The following is a 20,588-nucleotide window of genomic DNA, read 5'->3' as shown; positions in this document are numbered from 1 at the left end:
CGTGTGGGGTCTATTTTATTCCTGTAAGTGCCCTTGGCACCGATGGTACGGATTATCCAGTCGTTTACCAGCCCGCCTGCACCGCACACACTAAATACGAAAATGCTACCAAAAATTCAACGCATCCCGCAGAGGCTTTGTCCCACGAGCTGAAATGTGTAGGAATAAGATGGGAGGCATTTTGACAAAGGTGATCGAAAAGTTGAAGCAGCACTACGTTGAACACATGAATGGCGTGCAAGTAGGAGACCACAACAGGAGAGGAGGATGGGCGACGAAGATGTGCCACTCCCAACAATAAGCGAAGTTAAGAATACGATCGGGCAGCTCAAGAACAACAAATCGGCCGAAAAAGACGGCTTCAGAGCGGAATTTATAAAAATGGGCCCCAACAAATTGGCCCAGCTATTCGTCGAGATCTGGGCGACAAACCAAACAGAAGGAGCTATCGAGCGATCATCTTCCAACGTCTGTCACTATTAGCCAACAGATCTGTAGGAAATTACCTGGCCGGCTTCATAAAAGGACTGACCAAATCTTAACATTGCGGTAGATCGTCCAAAAGTGCCGCGAGCTTAAAGTCGCTACACACTACCTTTTTCGTCGACGAAAGTGGCCTTCCGGGGAAGCTGACAAAGACTGGTTAAGACTACGTGTTGTGTGAGGATTTCTGGTGGAACATCGGACTTTTTCGAGTCCCACAGGGGGGCTTCCTGTCTGAAATTTAACGTCGCGCTGCAGGGTGTTATGAAACAAGCGGGGTTTTACAGGTGCGGGGCACAATAAGTTAGGCAAATTTATTTGCTTGGTGGATGACGTGGATATTGTCGGTAGACAATTTGAAACGGTGGCAGACCAGTATATCGGACGAGTTTGGGTTCTTCGGCTTTCTGGTAACTGAGAACAACAATACCACCCGTAAGATTAGGAGGCGTATTATCGAGGGAAGTCGTCCCCTCTATGGGCTCCACGGTCGCATCACCTGAGTCTCTTCATCAAGTGTATTCTATACAAAACACTAATTTGACCGAACGCTTACACGCTTCTTCGGCAAACTCAGTATTCAGAAAGGGCTCTCTAAAGCAGCGATTCTCAACCTTTTTTTGTCTGCGTACCCATTTGCGATATTCTACAAATTAATTGCACCCCGAATTTTTTTCAAATGATTTTTCATATGGTAATTTTTGAAAACAACTGAATCAATCTGTAATAAAGTTAGTAGTACCCTCCAACTCAACAACAAAAAATATATTTTTGAACATTTTATCTCAAACATTGTGTAATTTGCTTTGTCCGCCATTACTGATGTTTTACTCGCGTACCCCCTGGAGGGGGTACGCGTACCCCTGGTAGAGAACCGCTGCTCTAAAGTATCTTGCGAGTGTTATGACGATATACTCTGGATTTGGCACCGGATATCGATAATTGGTCTGTCACCGCAAATATTTTTTTTTTATTTCACGTATGCTTCGAGTATAATAGTATGATAAGTAATCATTAAATAACTTGTTGTGTGGATTTGAAGTAATAATTTTTTTAGGTGTAGGACGCTATAGATGTGAATGAACCAGCAATTCGCCCTGACGGAATTAAATCATCTTCTTCACACACATTGAACTGCCCGTATGCGAATTTTGGGGAAAAATATTAAAATGTTTGCTATCTCATTCACTCTTGAAGAAATTCCTATCTTCTGCACTCACAGAGTAAACAAATTGAAGGTGGCAGCAGCGTAACTCCGTCAGAGCGAATATGATAAGATAAGACGTATAACAAGTGCTAGTTTAGGAACGAAATTCAGTCTACATCGAAAAGTTACACTGCAATGTCTTATTTTTAGTTTTTTTTACAAAACAAATTTTACAAAAAAAAAGAAATATTTTTACCTTCTAGTCATTTAGGTAAATAAATTTATTCATTTGTTTTCAAGAAGTAAATCAAGCATAATATTACCATTCCAGACCGTTCGTAAGATGACGCAGTTTAATTATGGACGTTTTGCTGGAGTTTTAGAAGAATCGGTGTCTTCCAGAATTGCTGAACCTTCTTTAGGGAGAACCTTTTGCGATTACGATAGTGGAGAGTACATCAAGAAGAAGTTTCGGACGAAAAAGAGAATCGATCAGTTGGGGTTTTCTGCCCGACTCAACCATGCAGGTTTGGACATTAAATTGCACAACGAAGGCTGTCTGATGACTACGGATGATAATTTTGTGGCCAAGGTACGAATCGATAATCCACAGCTGATCGCACAAGCTGTCGATTTTAGTGAGGCAAAACGAAATCTGCTCCAACAACTGCGGGTTTCCAAAGTTCTGCAAGATGATTTGGCGACTGACCGAAACACAGGGCAGACTTCCGTAGAAGAGGCAATTCAAAGAGTCCTACAACGAATATCGACGGACAAAAGCAATTCAGAGAATATTCAATTGTGTTATTTAATAAACACCCATTCTAGTTTTAGCCAACTGTGTGAAGCGATAAATGCGAACAAATCAATGAGCACCGAATTGCGTGCTACAGCAGTAACATTTTTGAAACTCGAAGCTCATAGTACTGCAAGAGATAAGATTCTAGCTCAGTTCAATTATTATCAGGCGATAACATCAAGCACAGAAATAATCGCTCGATTACGCGAAATTGTAGATGAAAACATTAGAGACTACAGAGAGCAGCTGTTGGAAATTGCGCCGTTCTGTTTGAGATACTTTCTCACCAATTGCAGCCACGATCGAATTCTTTTCGTTCCAAACAAAGATGTCGCTTTATTCTCTGATATGACGGGAAGTCTAGATGAGGAAATATTTCAGAAACCGCTGACTCACCTTGCTGTTCGGTGGATTAATTCTGTGGAAAAGTTAACAGTAACAAAACCGCTTCCAGTTAATGGATTATTGAATACGACTTTTTATCTTCTGACAAGAAGCTTGCAGGAATTGATTGTTGAAATTAGTGATCAAACAAACCACGAAAGGAAAGAGCTTCTCATTAGTAACAGTGTTTCAGGATGGCATTCGATTAAAAAAATTACTTGGAAGTTTGAGAATGCGTTGACAAAATGTTTGGAGCGGGAATATTTCTTCGTGTTCCAGCTCTTGAAGCATCTCGATCTGAGTAATGAATGTGGAAATTACACTCCAAACTTGATTGAGAAACAAAAGTTCAATTTATCACGAGAACAACATTTAACATGGAGGCAACTCACGAAGTACAATTCAAAAAATATAGCTGACGAAAAGTATATTTGGTACTGTCTACTGGGTGACGTTCTGTTTCATACTCTACCACCGGAATATAAATTTGATTGCTTCGAAACCTTCTTCGAAGGTTACGTGGAATTTATGATTGAAGCTGGTCCCGATCAGATGGAAATGCTTCGTGTTATAACGCACAGTACAGCCCGTTTTATAGTACAAACTATGACATTTTTGGCAAAGGAAAATTACTCCACGATTGACCACCAGATTTTGCAAAAACAGCTCGACTTAATCAATGCTAAATCCGTTCAATCGTTGCTCTCTCCAAGGAGCTTCCGAGATTTGGTGAATGAGTTCAACTTATATTGGAAACTTAGAGAAGATATTATAGCTTTGATTCCTTCTAAAATCTGTCTTCCGGAGGTGAAGTCACTGACGAAGGTTTTGCTGGAAATTGTTTTGGTTGCGTTGGACAAAACTATCGCCCCGAAAGTTTTGCAATCCTTTTTCAGCGCCTACTGTGAGCTGTTGATAGATTTAAATAAAGTTCCATTCAATTGGTTTGTGAAAGCTTTCCCCGGAGTCAGTATGACTATGTTAGAGGATTGTAAAATAATTGAACCAATGAATAACAAATGGATCGAAACAAAACATAAAACTTATCGGATAACAGAGGTGCAAAAATTTACCAAAGCAGTATCAGCGCTTCTTGAGAGTTCTTTACACCCGAAGCATTATGTTATTGAAGTTTTACTCACGTTGCTGTCGTGCGTTAAAAACCAGCTAACAAAAGTCCAGTGGAAATCAGGTATTAAACTTTCTGAAATGGAACAAATTTGTACGAGTACAGAACTTATAGATGCTGTGAGAAAATCCTTCCTGTATCTTAAAGAACAACCGGATTATGAGTCATTTGAACTATTTTCGGAGGATTTAATCGAACCTTTCACAAATGTCATTGATAACAGTAGCTCTCATGCCGACTTCACTAGTCAAATTAATGGAATCAAAAATCCATATTTGAGATTTATTCGAAGACAAAACCAAATGGATATCGATCAAGTTCTAAAGTTGTTCGAAGAATTGAACAGCGGATCCGACATAGAAGTGTTAAGCTCCGCATACCTTAAATATAATGAAACTTTTCACCAGCTTTTTGAGGATTCACTCGATGGTAAGAATGTACCAATATTATCAATCTTAAATTTGATTTTTTTCTATTAATGTCAGAATACACTTCGGCAGCATCTCGGGTTGCCAGCAAAGTGTTAGAAATGAAGTTCCCAAAGCCATTTGCAAGCTGGACCATCGATGACAAACGAGAACGAATACCAAAACTCCTGGCAGGGTTGGCAGTTGTTTGGTCCATTCTCGAATCCAAGGATATTTCAAGCACCGGAAAATTTCTCACTCCTCGTTGCAGTCAAATTCTTTGCATACTTCGTATGCTGAGTGTTGATCGAGTGACGGAAGGCGTTGAAAACCATCTTGCAGAAGTTCAGAGCGGACAGGGAAAATCGTTGGTCTTAGCTTTGACAGCAGCTTTGTTGGCGTTGACTGGTCATGAGCCTAGAATTGTTTGCAGCAATGAAAATCTGGCATCACGAGATGAACACAACTTTCTGCAGTTTTTTACACTACTCAATGTCGAAAGTTCCATTGTTTATGCAGCAACTCGAATCCGTATCGATGATGTAATTGATCGTACGGAACTGGGCAACTTGCTTATGCAGAAGTTTCTGGGCAAAAGAGAGCAGAAACGGAGAATAAATTTTCTCAAAGATATGCGTAATTCAGTTATCCTAATAGATGAAGCAAATAACGAAAGTAAAATCTATAATCTTACTCGAATTCTCACGATGGTTAAGCTGCCGGGGTTGGATTTAATACAGGAGAAGATTTGGAATCTTGTATCTTCACAAAAAGGTAACAGCAAAATCGATGACATCCGAGCTGCCATCTATGCTTACATCGGTTCAAAGGAAATGATGAGAAAGAAACAATTTCAGGCCTTCCTTGCTAGTGAAAAGCAGACTGAGCTAATCCTATCTTGGTTGTTTGATAAAAGCACTTGCAAATCTAGTAAAGAACTGCTAGACGACAATATAAACGAAATGATTAAATGTGCTATTAGAGTTCACAATTCTCCAGTGAATGGTAATTTCAAACTCAGTCCTAAAGGCACCATCCTTCGCCGATATGTGAACAAATACGTGAACAACGTGTACTGGAATTACGATAACATTTTCAACTACTTCCGGCTGTGCAAAACCGATTACAAGGCAAAAATGGGAAGCGAAATCAACTACGGTTATTTTCTGCTACATTGCGGCCCATTCTCACACACAATGCTGTTGAAAAATTATTCGTTGATTCTAGGTGTCTCCAGTAACTTAATAACCAATAGAAAATTAATTGAAGTTCATTTCAACACCAACCAAACGACGATTATGCCAGCGCACTCCGGAGTCTCCAAACTTCGTTTCAATCCATCACTTAATTTTTGTGTCCTAGTGGACGATTCGCAATGGATGACGGAAATTTTCGATCGCATCAAAACCGTAATAGCGGAAAACCGATCCGTTCTTGTCTTTTTTCAACACCAGAGTTATCTCAATAGTTTTCACGACAAATATTCTAGTCAATTGAGTAATATAAACTTGTTGACAGATGAAACTGGAGCGGAACTTAGACAACGATACATTGAAGAAGCGGGAATAGTTAAAACTATTACATTAATAAGCGGCGGAATGGCACGAAAATTCGACTACAAGTCCAGTGACCCGGTCGAACAGCACGGAGGCCTGCATGTCACTCAGACATTTTTCTCGCTTGATCCTTGCGAAGAAATATTGATCAAGGGAAGAACGGCCCGCATGGTTAACCAGGGCAGCTTTGAGTTGATAGTTTGCCGGGATTATCTGCCTAAAAATTTACATCCGGATGATGCGACTTATGCGAGTTTACATTCGGTAAGACAAAGTTTAGCATCTAAAGTAGAGGATGAGAATTGTTTACGTATAATCGATAATAAGCGAGATCATGAAACTACCATGAAGTATTTATATACACTTCTATGTGAACCAGGTGATTAGGTTGATATTCAACAGAATTAGAAAACAAATTAAGAAACCTATTTTTTTCTAATGTATTTTCTTCCAAATAATTATTTAAAATTCCACTTCCACAGCTTTTAAAAAAATATAAAATCAACATTCAATTCACCTTCTGACAAAATCCTACGATGGGTATAAAGGTCTGACGGGACTTATAAGGTAAAAGGTGTGCATTTTGTCAGAAGTAACACGAAAATGCTCTTGGTGATGTATGAAACATGGAAAATACCTATCACCAAACTGTTCTAGAAAGCTAGCGTGCATGTCAATCTACCATCTGACAAAATCCTACGGTGGGTATAAGCTTAGGTTATTGAAACAAAGATATCCAACTTAACCAACAATACGGGCAACAAAAATGTGGCGCCCCTCCGAGTATGACGGCGGTTGGGTGAACTACATTTCATGCGCACACACATAAAAATATTAAGGTAATTGCTATCTCTTTAGAATTGGTCAGATTTGTGCGGTGTTTTTAACAGACCAAATACACAGACTAACAGACATAACACTTCGAACACATTTTCAATGACATCATCCTTTGGATGATTCCAGTACTTTACGTTAGTAACACCAGCACTATCTGCTGTCGTGTTCGCGTTGCGTTATATATTTCGACATCAGCGCCAGCGTTACTGCATGTGTCAAATGAGGAATCACAAAATATGTATGAGACTGCATGACAACGCCCCAGACAGCGTTATCGCGTGATGACTGTTATTCGTTTGGAAATTCGAAATGATCGTTTTTTGTGGCGATGGAGCTAGGTTCCAGTGTTACCTCTGTTAGTCTGTGCTAAATATATAATAATAATCATTTATTACAACAGGACTCACAAGCAAATGGTGAATTTGTCTATTTTTTTTTCTTCAAAAATTGTCTATGTATGAGATAGACATGATATGGATGAATTATTTTGATAACAGTACGACTAGTAGTTTATAGTCGTTTAAAGGCGTTTCAACAATATGTTTGATGACTAGTACAAAATACCTTAAGCCTCTGCCATGGTGAACGCGAACGCGAACAGCCGTAAATTTACCTACGGCAAGTTTCTCGCCCCATCGCTCGCGTTCGCGTTCACCATGACAGAGGCCTTACTTTTGCAGTATGCAGCGGACACGAGTTTCGCCGCGCGTGAACGAAAATCGAACTAATTTGTATACTGTTAATTTGGTGATGACGACAAGGTGCTGAAAGGTGAAGCATGTTTTTCAATATCATTGTAATTTTTCAATATCCTTATACGGTATTGCCTAAAAAAGGATGTGACAAGAGAAACCAAACATCACCCAAAGTTCTGTCAAAGTGAAAGCACTCTCTGATTGGTAGATTTTGTTTAGCGCACTGTTAAGTTTTATTTTTAGTCGGTAAGGTTGGCCGTGCTGCAAAAACTTTCGATATTTTTGGTTTACACTGTTTCTGCATAACAAGTGGATGAACGTGTTTTTCGTTCAACAACTTTTCGAAACATTTTCATACACCAGTTCTGTGAAAATTAACATTCGAAATATTCATCATGTTTTTTAAACTACTTATGATGAACGATTACAGATTTTATTCAAGGAAAGCAAGAGGAATAAGTTGAAATTATGACTAGTTCAAATAAATCTAAAAATATCTTCAAATCAATTCAAGATTCATTGAGTAACCATTATCATGTAACTAATTATAATTGTAACCCAGAACATGAAATATCCTAGGTATTGAAATTTCCTTTATTAAATATTTTTGGCGACACTGGCAAGCGTCGTGCCGAAAAATTAAAATGTTTTATGAGGGCTAGAATAATTAGAAGCCACTTGTCACATCCGGTCCTAGGGTATTGCCACAGACATAAGACATAAGTAACACTTAGGAAGAAATCTTCCAAAAAAGTTGGTACAAAATTAACTACTCGAATGGTACCACTGTCTGAATAAAATCACTGTTTGAGTTGTTTTGATGGCAGTGTACCTTTGCAGCCCTGCATTTATCTCGTTCCTACTTGAAAACTGCTGCAGTGATTTTGTGAATAACTCTATAAAGCCGAGAAAAAGAAAATTCATTTTGTTCATTATTTATCGAGCAACGTGTACCAGAAAAAGTTGAAGAAGTTGTTTATAAGATACGACTGCAAGGTTAACGTAGAATTACGACAGCCTGTCTTATGTCAATAATTTTTTTTGCAATAGCTTTGGAAATACACTCGATTAGAATTAATTTATTTAATGGCGTGAAGCGGTATATTTTTCTGTATACTTTTCGTATATTATTACATGAGTTCGAAGGTCGAAATTCTGCTGTGATGTCAAACTATAACCGTCTTCTTCAAGATCCTTGTTAATGAAGTGTTGTGAATTTTCTAAAACAGACTCAGCGTCGTAAGCAGAACGTGCCGAACTTTTCTGTTTGAAATCGGGATTGTTTCGTATAAACTGCTTGCTATGCACAGTATCAACAAATCGTAATAAACATAACACTACTGTGCATTTGCAGCATCATCAAACCACAGTTGCAGTTTATTAATAACCATTCATTAAGCTTTTCCAAATACATTTAGTAGCCATGAAAAAGGCCGATTGCTGCAGTTGCAAATTTTCATTCAATTATCGCATAAATGCTTCATGGTCAGATAGCGTGCGATATCCGCTCTGAAATTTTTCGAACGTTGTGGAATGGTATAACTGGAAAAAGAGGTGTGACCTAATTATTTCCAGTTATACCATTCTACAACCTTCGAAAAATTTTATTCCGTATGTCGTAATACTAATGTACGAAAAATACATCTAATTCATTTTGGCTCAGAGCGAACTTTTGATAAGCCCCGCCTTTATTTTCAGCTTCTACAGATTTTCTTAGTTTTGTAACACGGATGTACAAAAATGATTTCTTGTGGATATTCTGTCGAGCCGGACCGATAGAGCTCTCATAAAGGGAACGAAATAACATTTATTGTGTCGTGTTGCGTGGTTTGCAAGAAGAAAATGTTCCCGTCCCCGTGTCGCATGGAAGCAGATTGTTGCGTGTTTGATATTGCCGATGGTAGACATGAGTATGAGGGTGGAAATTCTGCTGTGATGTCAAACTATAACCGTTTTGTTTCAAGACGCAATAGCGTAAGTGCTGCATTTCTGTTATCTGCAGCCATCCAGCACTAGAACAAGCATATATTACAACCGGCCACCAACACATTCTTGAGGTAATGTTGAATTTTTCTTGTCTTGCGAATGCTGAAATTTGCGGTTTTCCGTATGTTACACATGATGAAAAATCTTAACTACTTCAATCACATAATTGTGGAGCACCAACAGGTGCTATTATATTTGACAACAGTAACAAACTGGCAAGTTTGTTCAATTATCATCATTTCGGATAACCATTCGCCGATGATTCTAGTTCTCCCGTTTTCTTTAATTCCAATAATTCTTCAGCTACCGAAAACTCCATAACAGCCGCCAGACAGTCAGGTGCTTAAGTATCAACGCGCCCAGCGCGATCAGCCAGAAATTGAAACCCGGCTTTTCTTTCTTCTTCACGACCAGCAGCCAACGTCCATGTGGTATCGGCACAATGATGGAATGAATTATACATAAAACACAAAGCGCGTATTTTTAGTCAACTAGGTATATTCTGTCGACCTTGTTAGGGAAAGAAGCAAAGTGCGACCAATCAGAGGTCGACATTTGCGTTTCGACAAGGCTTGACAATTTTCAATAGTTCAATCGTTCGAACAATCAGATTACAACTTTCTGCATTTGGACGGGTGCTTGGTTGATTTTCCAATCGATTACTGCAAAAATGACGAAAATCGGTTGGAAACTGACTGAGCTAAAAACGGTTGAAATTGGACAATTTTTGCGACGCTCTCGATGTTTTTGGTTTTTGAAATTGGATCCCTGTAATGAAATTGGTCCCCTGCATATGTTTTTTTTTTTCGTGTTGGGTATTTTCGTCACTGCGACCAATTTTTTGATATTTTGTGACATATTCCCCCTTTTTAATTTTGCTTAGTCAGGATAACGTATCACTATTGGAAGTGGTCGTTATAGTCTGGCCAATAGCATTAGTCCAGTCCGGTATTATACTTCGTATGAAGCGCACAACCGTACTGAGATTTGTTCTCCAGATTTCAGAGGGTTCCAGAAGACCTCTCTCGAAGAACTTATATCTTTTGATAAAAATTGCCGGACATCGGCATAACAGATGTTCCGAGTCTTCTTTTTCCATGCCACATACTCGACATGTATCATTTTGAAGTTTTTTCATAACCTTCAAATGATAACGGCTCGGACAATGCCCTGTTATTAAACCAGTATACGTGCTTAGATCTTTTTTTGAAATATCCAGTATTTTACGAGTCATAGAAACGTTCGGAGTGATGAACCGACTGCCTACCGATGAAGGTGTTTGTCCAGTTGGATTCCACTTTCAGAGTTTCCCATGCTTTAAGTTCCATTCTAAGGGAACAAGCGGATAGACCACAGAAGGGTTCTGGTCCTATGAACTGATGAGACGATCCAAGTCTTGCCAATTCATCGGCTCTTTCGTTCCCATCTATTCCACAGTGACCAGGAACCCAGTATAAGTCTACTTGATTATTACAACCCAGTGTTTGGAGTGATTGAACACACTCCCAAACTAGTTTTGATGTGCATGTCGCAGACTTCAAAGCCTTCAACGCTGCTTGGCTGTCGGACATCATGCAAATGTTTGAGTGTCTGTATTTCCTGCGTAGGCATATTTCAGAACATTCTAGTATTGCTTGGACTTCAGCTTGGAAGACAGTTGGCCATTGGCCCATTGGAACTGACAGGTCTATTCCTGGGCCAGTTACTCCTGCTCCCACTCGATTGTTCATTTTTGAACCATCTGTGTAGAAAATGATTGATCCTGGGCGGAGATCAGGACCACCGCGTTCCCAAACATCACGCTCAGGTTCAAACATTCGAAATCGTCTTTCAAAATTGTATCTTTTCTCCATCCGGTCTTCATTTTTTATCACTAGGGGATTGATACGAATAGTTTTTAGAATACCTAGATTACCCGTTAAATCACCCTCAAAGAGCCTTAATGATCTTTTGATCCGTAAGGCACTCTTTTCGGCTTCTAATTGTATGAATTGATGCAGTGGAAGCATAAACAGTAGAGCTTCCAATGCCTTGGTGGGTGTGCTTCTCATTGCACCCGTTATTGAGAGAGTGGCTAGCCGTTGAAGTTTTTCCAACTTATCTTGAGCACCTTTCTCCCTTGTTTTTGTCCACCAGACTAGTGAAGCATAGGTAATTCTGGGTCTCACTATAGCCGAATATATCCAATGGATCATTTTCGGTTTGAGTCCCCATTGTTTACCAAAAGTTTTATTACATATCCATAGAGTATTTGTAGCTTTTTTTATTGCCTGCTCTAGATGTGTATTCCAGTTAAGTTTTTTGTCAAGAGTTACTCCAAGGTATTTGACGTTATCTGAGAGTTTAAGAAGCTCACCTTTTAGCATAATATCATTAAGCCTAGTCTTTTTTCTACGTGTAAATGGGACGATAGTGGTTTTTGAAGGATTTACATTTAAGCCTTCCCTATCGCACCACGAGGAAATAATGTTTAAGGCAGTTTGCATTCGGTCTGTGATGATATCATCATACTTGCCACGAACAATAATGACAATATCATCAGCAAATCCAACTACTTCAAAGCCTTCTTCCATCAATTTTTTTAGAAGATCATCATCTATTAATGACCACAGCAGAGGAGATATCACCCCTCCTTGTGGGCACCCTTTTATAGCTGTTACACTTATATTAGAGCTACCAAGGCTTGCTGCTATTTCTCTTTTTGATAACATCTCGCTTATCCAATGAATAATGCAATTGTCAAAACCACGTTTCTCCATTGCAGCAGCCATTGAGTCATGAGACGAGTTATCAAATGCCCCTTCAAGGAACGCCGTAAGGGAAATTTCTTTTGCAGCAAAAGATTTTTCTAGATTTGTAACTATAGTATGGAGTGCAGTTACCGACGATTTCCCCTCCTGGTAAGCAAATTGATATTTACTAAGAGGAGTTTTAGAAAGATATGATGATTTGATGTGCTCACCGATTATTTTTTCCATTGTTTTGAGAACGACTGACGATAAGCTAATTGGCCTAAAGGATTTTGGCAGAGATTTGTTCCTTTTGTTGGCCTTAGGGATAAAAATAACCCGTACTTGTCGCCACGCTTCCGGAATATAGCCTAGAATTAAGCTGGATTGAAAGAGTTTTGTTAGAATGGGCATCAGAACTGTTTTACCTTTCTGTAGTAGTACCGGATAGATTCCGTCTCTACCAGGTGACTTGAAGGACTCAAAGGAGTCTATTGCCCATTCAACTCTACTTTCGGTAAAAATTTGGTTGGCCAAAGTAATTGCATCATCCCTAGTTCTTACTAGCCCAGTCATCGTATTCACTGTTTCGTGAATTTCTGTCCTGGTTATAAGATTTCCAGTACTTGATACAGATGTACTTTGGTCTTCACTTGAGTTAATGATCGACCCAGGAAAGTGTGTTTTCATCATTAACTCTAATATTTCTCTAGCAGAGCTAGTACAAGAACCATCTTCTTTTCTTAGAGTACCCAACTCATTTGAGTGATCTTTCGCAAGGATTTTTTGCAGCCTGGCGGCTGTTGGAGTATTTTCAATGTTTTCACATGTATGCCTCCAGTGAATCCTTTTAGATCTTCTTATTTCTTTATTATAGGCAGTGAGGGATTGCTTGTATTCGTCCCACTGTTGGGTTCGTTTAGCCCGGTTGAAGAGTTTCCGAGTTTTTTTTTCCGAAGTTTTTGTAGAGATTGATTCCACCAAGGTACTTCTCTATTTGTAGAGCGTATCTTTGCAGGGCAGCAATCAAGGTAAGGCTGTTGGATCAAATTTGAGAGATATTTGGAATTTTCTTCCAACTCTCTGTATGATTTGGAACATCCTCCGAAGCTGTTTAAAGCTGCCATTAGCTTTGAATTATAAAGCTCCCAGTTTGTTTTTCTGGGGTCCCTTATGAACTCAGTGCGTTCTTGATTTGCTTCATAATCAAATAAGATTTGCTTGTGGTCAGATAAAGATTCTTCATCTGATACGTGCCAATTTTTTATTCTGCCGGATATCACCGGACTACACCCTGCATATGTTGCCGTAAGATGTTATTCTACGTCAAAAGTTTGCCAATTTACTGAAAATGACAAAATAACAAAATAAAATAAATGAAATCCAACCTGATTTTTGACACGCGAAGAACGATTATCAAAGCAAACCGATTTTGACACATTTTTTTTTATTTGACACATTTGGGTGAATGTGTTGGTGTCTTCAAAAATGCACTCTATTTCTTTCGCGGACTGTCCGAGACAGAAAAAGGGTAGTCCGGGATAGTCCAGAAAATGAAAAAAACAGCAATAGGACAAAGTGTTGTCCGCGGGGAAGCTACACCGCAAAAACGAAAACGGCATGAATCAAACCATTTTTCTTCGGATATACCAACGAGTGAAAATTTGTAGTCCGGTTTCGGTCATAGCTTGCTTCGATACTTTTTATCGGGATGGTTCAGAGTAGACACACTCAGAGGGAGAGATAAGCGATGAGGTTTCACATGCGCAATGTTGAGTAACTTTTTGACGTTGACTAACGTCTATATCGAAGCTAGGCACCTGAATTTAAAAATCTAGTAATTCAACCAGGGAAAACCAGGGAAAAGTGGTCAGGTTTTGAGCGCTTATTTTGCAGTCATCTATAATCAGGTTTTCGAGGTTTTGGCATCAATCGATCAGAAATTCTTTTACGGTTAAATTTATGTAACAAAAACAAAATATTGATTGAGATACACTATTGAAAAATTGGTAATTAATATCGATTGTCTAAATCATACCGCGCAGCCAATCACTACCTCTCTTCCTTTCTGACTTTGTTGTTATTGTTGTTGTCACTTTCTGTTTCCGATGTTTATTTGCGTTCCTTGTCAATCCATTCTCTACGTAGCCCCTCATTCTTTCTAACTAACTGACGAAGACTTGGTATAAAAAGAAACCGTTCGAACATTTCACCCCATCAGTTTCATTACTGAACCGTACCGGTTACATACGGACGCTAGGTGTTAGCAGCTGAAAGGAGGAAAGACAAAATAGTACCGGTCATCTCGTGCTGGTTTCACCCGTAATGCTGGTGGCTGTTAGTAGTACACACACTTATTTCCGCCTTGATTGTTCGGTAATTTTTATTACGGTCGCGTTCAGTAAACTTGAAATTTTACTGGTCATTCTGTAATTTCCTGAAAAATTACTGATGTCGGTTAACTTTTTTGCCGAAATACTGTTCAATAAAACTCACTTGACGAGTTCAGCAAAAAACATTGCTGACCTCTTCAGTAAACTAGAATATTTTTTGCACTTTTTTATAGTTTAGTAAATATTTAACTATCTATCAGCACTTATCCAGATGTTGCTGAGTAAACACTGATTGTTTTACTGAACTTTTGTTTATTTTACTATACTGTTTGGTAATTTTTCTGCATCTGTCATAACTGAATCGCACATCAGAAGTCTGCCAATTTGAGATTTACAGAAAAGTTTCGTGGCTGTGTTATTTAAAGTGTTCTACGAGCCATTTGGACAAAAAACTCCAAAAGCGGTATCGTGCTTTCAAATTTACCACCACAGTAGATTAATTTACATGAAGTCTACAATAAAAAGTTTATATTTGCTATGATATAAAACGTATCTAGTTTTAGTAGAATTTGCATAAAACATCAGTATAATGGTCTGAACAATCCGAAATACCAGTATAAAATTAGTCATCGGTTGCAATAGCAGCGATAGGAATAGTTACATTCATATTTATCTATATTATTACAACCGGGAAAAAGCTTACGTTGCATTTTGCGGAACACTTGTAAATTTGTGACGAACCATCAGCTTTGTAAATGCCGACTCATGCAGCAACTTTTGATGGACGCTTTGTAAATTTTTGCTGAGCTATTTTCTTAATTTGACGTTTCAGCCACAATGAAAAAATACCGAACGCTCGTCAAGCAAATGAATTACCGGACAGATTACTGATGGCTCAGCTGTTGAAAACTCAGTAAAAAGTTTGCTGAGTTCGGTAAAAGAAACTAAGTGTGCATGGCTACTGCAAAATGCTGAAATGTCTGGAATTCTGGACGGACTAACCAGTAAACAAGAATAATCGGCAACTGGTACCTTTTGGTGCCTCGAAGGTTTGTAATAGAAGCGTTGCAATTCCCTCTACTATTTGTTTAATGGAATATAAGAATACGGTAGTCAACGTCATGCGGTCGTGTCTTAAATACCACCCTCCTGCTATTCATTCGACTCGCATAACTTGGTGACGCTGGAATTCCTGAGGAACAATAAAACGCATCACAAAAACCTTAGTGTTTGTTTAGTTTTATATACTTTCACCATAACTGATCATTACTTTGTTGACCATACACAAGGTTTGTGAGCCACCAGTTAAATATCTCTGTGATAAGCAATTTTGGAGCATTCACAATTAATTGTTTAGCAATAGAACATGAAAAACGTGTAGAAATAAATATATCCTTTATTGCACCTGATTGCAACACCTTTCGAAGGGTTACCTTTCTTGTTCGTTTGGCTCACAACATTTTCTTCGTACATTTCCTTCTCTGAGTATTGCTAGTTCAGAGTAGAAGAAAACGTCCCTGAGATCCCACCCTAAGTAGACTACACGGTAGTCTACTTTTTGGGAACTAAACACAGCAGTAGAGTTACACGCTACGCTACTGGTGGGGTCGAAACCGAAATGCAATAAGATAGGTGTTGCGATAAGATAGGAAAAACTCTTGATAGGAGCTTGTCTGGAAATAAAAATTCATTCTATAGTTGTAAATTCGCACGGCAATATCTTTGTTTGTGGTAAAATTTATTATTCTTAAGCTTTAGTTTCCTAGTGGAAAGTGTCTTCGACTTGAAAAAAAAAAAGAAGGTTACATATTCTTTTCCGTTGAGGGGGTAAGCTTTGTGGTAACTCTCGAGGTTAACCCTGGAAAGATAATCTGCGTCTCCTTTTGATTCCTCGCTTGCAGCAATGTTGCGCTCTTTTAGTCTAGCAGTGCCTCAGTCAAATTCTAGCTCTTGTTATTTATTGATGTGTTAACACCGTATAATACGCATATTAAAATATAATTATCTTTTCAGGGTTAATAAAATCAGTTTTAGGTGGTATGGACAGAAGTTCGTTGGATGACAACAAGCGGCTTCGGTATTGTCTACTGGATTACGTTCATTTTCCTGTTCCACCACTAAGCCTTCATTTAAAGTACATGGGGGATATCTTCTTCCACATGGAACTCAGTATTCAGCATGATCCGGATATGATAGAAATGCTTCATGTTTTTCATGACCGTTTGAAGACACAAATTACGAGTTTTCTGGCAAAAGGAGATTGTCTCAAGATTGACAAACATATTTTAGAAAGACAGATTGCCATAATTATTTATGATTGCTACGGTTGCTCAATCAATCCAAGCAGATTTCTAAATACAGTAAACACGTTCAGCATATATTGGAAACATAGGGTAGATACTATATTTGCACTTCCTGCCAGAATATGTCTTCCGGAGATGGAATCACTGAAAAAGGTTTTGCTGGAAATTATTTCGATTGCATTGTTTAAAACAGTCCCCGCAAAATTATTGGCAACCTTTTTAAACTCATATTGTGAGATGTTGAAAGGATTATCTGAAGTCCAATTCGATTGGTTTGTCAAAGCTGTTCCCGGCGTCAATATGACTAAGCTAGAAGATTCACAAGTGATTGAACTAATCGATAACGAATTGGCCGAAACAGAGCATAAAACTTATCGGGTCGTTGCGGTGGAAGAGTTTGCCAGAACAGCATCAGGACGTACAAAACATTACGTTATCGAAATTTTACTAACCATGTTGTCATATATTAAAAGCCAGTTATCGCAATTCCAGTGGAAATCAGGTACTCGACTGTCCCCAACGGATAAAATTCGTTCCACTACAATACTTCTTGATGACGTAAGGAACTCCTTTCGGTATCTCAAGGAACAACCTAATTTTGAATCCTTTGAATTGTTTTCGGATGAATTTATCATACCTTTGATAAATGCCAAACGTGGCGACATCTATAGAGTACGTCTCGAAAGTGTTGACCAAGAGTACCTTGATCAAAATAAACGTTGTATTGCTGTCAAGGTATTAACAGAGTGCGTGGTTGTTCATTAAAAATAAAGAGCGATCTTACTTTATTAATCACCAACTTTATTGTAGATCTTACCCTGAGGACTGACTTAAGCGATGGGGAGTAAAGAAAGCAGGTTTTGGGACCCAACACCAAGCAGTTTCCAGAGGAACAACTAGTGACAAAACTAAAATAGGTTTATCTCGACGGTAAATTAACTTATTTGAAATTTGTTTAATGCAATATCAAGAGTGTAAGTGATACTCAAAGATACAATAACAATTTGTCTTCACATGATCCTCTCCTTTCTGCGGGGAGGGGGTCTGTTTCATTCGCATCTATAGCGTCCTACACCCAGTCTTGGCATACTCATCGTGTGTTACAAAGAGGCTCATATGATTTGCACAGAACACTGAAGCATGTTGAAAAAAAAAACGGATGAGTTGATTATTTTTCTCGCGCGCTAAAAGCAAATGCACACTGTGTGAAGAAAGCAAAATACGCAACATCAGAAAGCCTGTATTGTAAAGAGTAAGCGCATAAAGCTCCCGCAGAGAGACTTTCTCGATTGCAACTGATAAAATGTAGATAGCGCACATATATTACTCATTGAGAAGGGCACTATGATGAAAATTCTAGCTGGGGAAATTTTGGTGACTGTTTCCTTAATAACCTGTTCTGTAGCGTTTACGTAGGGCTCTGCGCTATACTCACTGTGTTATGCTCACTGAGTTTTTTTACTATCACGGTGCAGGTCTATGATAAATTTAGCCCAGACACAGTAAATTTACTCAACAGCACGCAGCTTTGGCTCGCCTACTCATGTGTGTAGTTATATTCCACACTCCCTACGCGCAAAGGCATCGCTCAATAAGGTTGTGCTTTTTTTCTTGCTCATCACAATGCGTACTAAAAAACTGATGTGATGCAATTTATGTGTTGATAAATGCGTAAAGATGAGTAAGTGGACAAGACTGCCTACACAAAAAAAAATCGTTTCTTTAAATTCACGCAAAAAGTATTTGCTGAGTACCCATCTCAACGTAATTCTTTTTCAAACAAACGTGTATAAGTGAAATAACAAAGACAATATTTGTACCAAATAGTTGTTCCCACGTGGCTGTATTTCGCGCAGGCCATAAGGCGCGGGACTGCGGGGCGTCTCCCAGATGCTTGGTATGCACCGGTAAGCGTGACGCTAAGCACGTCACGGGAGGCTCCAAGTGCCCAGCTAGCAAACCGGCTACTGAACTGCAATTTTCATTTCAACATTTTTAATGTTTTGCATCTCTCCGAAGATTCTCAATCGGCAAATGACCTTTTCCCAAAGTTTTATGACAATCGGTTGAAATATCGATATTAATCGCACTTTGAATATTTCAATGCAATATCAGGCAATTTCGATGACTTTCATGTTTAAATAACAATTTTTAGCCTAACTTCAAACACCTGTAACTCCGTCAGTCATTCTGAGCTCAATTTGGGATCATTTTCTATTTTGGCCTGTTCTGGCCTTTAGAAGGGTTTTTCGGCGATTCCAAGCTCAATTTGGAATCCTTTTCTATTTTGGCCTATTGTGGCCTTTAGGAAAGGTTTTCAGCCATTATTAGCTAATTTTAGATCATTTTCTATTTTGGTCCTTTCTGGCCTATAGAAGGGTTTTTCGGCCATTCTGAGCTAAATTTGGGATTATTTTATATTTTGGCCTTTTCTGACCTTCAGAAAGGTTTTTTGGCGGTTCTGAGCTCAATTTGAGATCATTTTCTATTTTGGAATTTTCTGGTGGGAGAAGCAGGCCATGGCCGGATTCGGACGTCAAAATTTTCGCTCGTGCGATTTTTCGGAAGAAAATTTGTTTAATATCGCCAAGTGAGTTTTTTCAGGAATTTTTGTTATGTTGTGTGTGCTGCGAAAATTTTACTTGATGTGTATCGTAGTGCCGTGAAGATTATTCGATGAAATAGCTTAATTAGCATATGGGATTGGCGCCACGGTCGTTTGCAGCGGGTTTTGTCTTCGTTTATTGCATCCAAAGTTGTTGCGTTTTGTCGTGATTTATAACACGTGGAGGGTGTAATTCGTGTTGTAGTCATAGTTGAGAAGCCTTCATTCAGAGTCCAGTGTGTTCAAAGGGTATTACGAATGAAAGAATTGATGAACACTGCATTGAGAAGGTGTAGAGTGAATCGGCTCATAAAAAAATAATTTTTGGGGTGCAATTGGGACAACCGAATCCCGTGTGATAGAGGAAGTGAACATTAAAACGATGCGGCTAAAGATAAGTATAGTGAACATGCGGGAGGTAGTTTAAAAGTGATATTTTTGTTAATTTCGAAATTGTTCATGCATAGAAAGTGACAATTGGAACGAGCGTCGCTTGCTTAACACATTAAGGCATGCATGAAAGCTTGTGTGCAGGTCCGAGTGGACAGACAGTGCTGCTGTTTCCACCGTAAATGGAGCAAATGCTTTGCAAATAAATGTCTTTTTTTGCTTATTTTTTTAAATTTATCATTATTATAGGGTTGTTACAGTCGGCGCGGTTTTCGCGTTTTTTGCGGATTTTGCGTTTTTTGCGGATTTGGCGCGTTTTTACTACTCCATGGCGCGGATTTTGCGGAAAGCCTTGCAACCTTGCTTTCAATTACGTAAAAATCAGGATATCGACTGAAGGTCTGGCAGCACTCTTTCAGAGTTCAATGAAACATGGGGGGGGGGGGTGTAGTAGGGTGCCAATCACTTGTATGAGAAAAAAGTAATCAAAAAATTTTGAAAAAAACCTAAACAAAATGTTTACCTGCCTGAAAAACACCCTGTGCAAAATTTCAGGTCAGTTGGATTCAAAATGGGGTGGCGCAAAACGATGTTAGACCTTGAGAAATCCGAAAAATCATAAAAATCATGATTATTTTCAGCTGATACCAGTTCTCGATGTTTCATGCATTTTTAAGCTTTCTGACACCAAAATTTTGTTCGAAAACCGAAATTTCATGCAGCCAACCCCTCTTGGGTGAATTATTGGATTTTTAAAGGCCAAACTTCAATCGCTTTTTTTGATTTTTCAGGTGTTTTTTCGGGC

The 20,588-nt window shown here is 38.8% G+C and overlaps 1 protein-coding gene across 4 annotated transcripts; it reads left to right on the top strand.

The window, feature by feature from the left end:
- The first annotated feature begins 1,773 nt into the window (after positions 1–1,773).
- Positions 1,774–17,773, top strand: LOC129717703 (uncharacterized). 4 transcript variants are annotated; one of them, XM_055667803.1, is made up of 6 exons: positions 1,774–1,901; positions 1,962–4,371; positions 4,428–6,169; positions 16,499–17,346; positions 17,460–17,534; positions 17,599–17,773. In XM_055667803.1, the coding sequence occupies exons 2-4, from the start codon at positions 1,974–1,976 to the stop codon at positions 16,502–16,504; spliced, it is 4,146 nt and encodes a 1,381-aa protein (XP_055523778.1). In that variant the 5' UTR covers positions 1,774–1,901; positions 1,962–1,973; the 3' UTR covers positions 16,505–17,346; positions 17,460–17,534; positions 17,599–17,773. The 4 variants fall into 4 exon arrangements, with proteins under 4 accessions (XP_055523778.1, XP_055523777.1, XP_055523776.1 ...); XM_055667802.1 differs by having other exon boundaries at positions 16,499–17,534; XM_055667801.1 differs by lacking the exons at positions 16,499–17,346; positions 17,460–17,534; positions 17,599–17,773 and adding an exon at positions 6,388–6,873.
- Positions 17,774–20,588: the final 2,815 nt, after the last annotated feature.

The sequence above is a fragment of the Wyeomyia smithii genome, chromosome 1 (genome assembly GCF_029784165.1).
Source record: "Wyeomyia smithii strain HCP4-BCI-WySm-NY-G18 chromosome 1, ASM2978416v1, whole genome shotgun sequence".
NCBI classification, from domain to species: Eukaryota; Metazoa; Arthropoda; class Insecta; order Diptera; family Culicidae; genus Wyeomyia; species Wyeomyia smithii.
Note: the sequence above shows the minus strand (reverse complement) of the source record. Positions and strands in the feature narration are given on the sequence as shown.

Bases quoted from the DNA above. Each gene is read 5' to 3' on its own strand.
- LOC129717703 (XM_055667800.1), top strand. From the start codon at position 1,974: ATGACGCAGTTTAATTATGGACGTTTTGCTGGAGTTTTAGAAGAATCG. The intron at 4,372-4,427 runs GTAAGAATGTAC...TATTAATGTCAG, and splicing joins TTTTGAGGATTCACTCGATG to AATACACTTCGGCAGCATCT.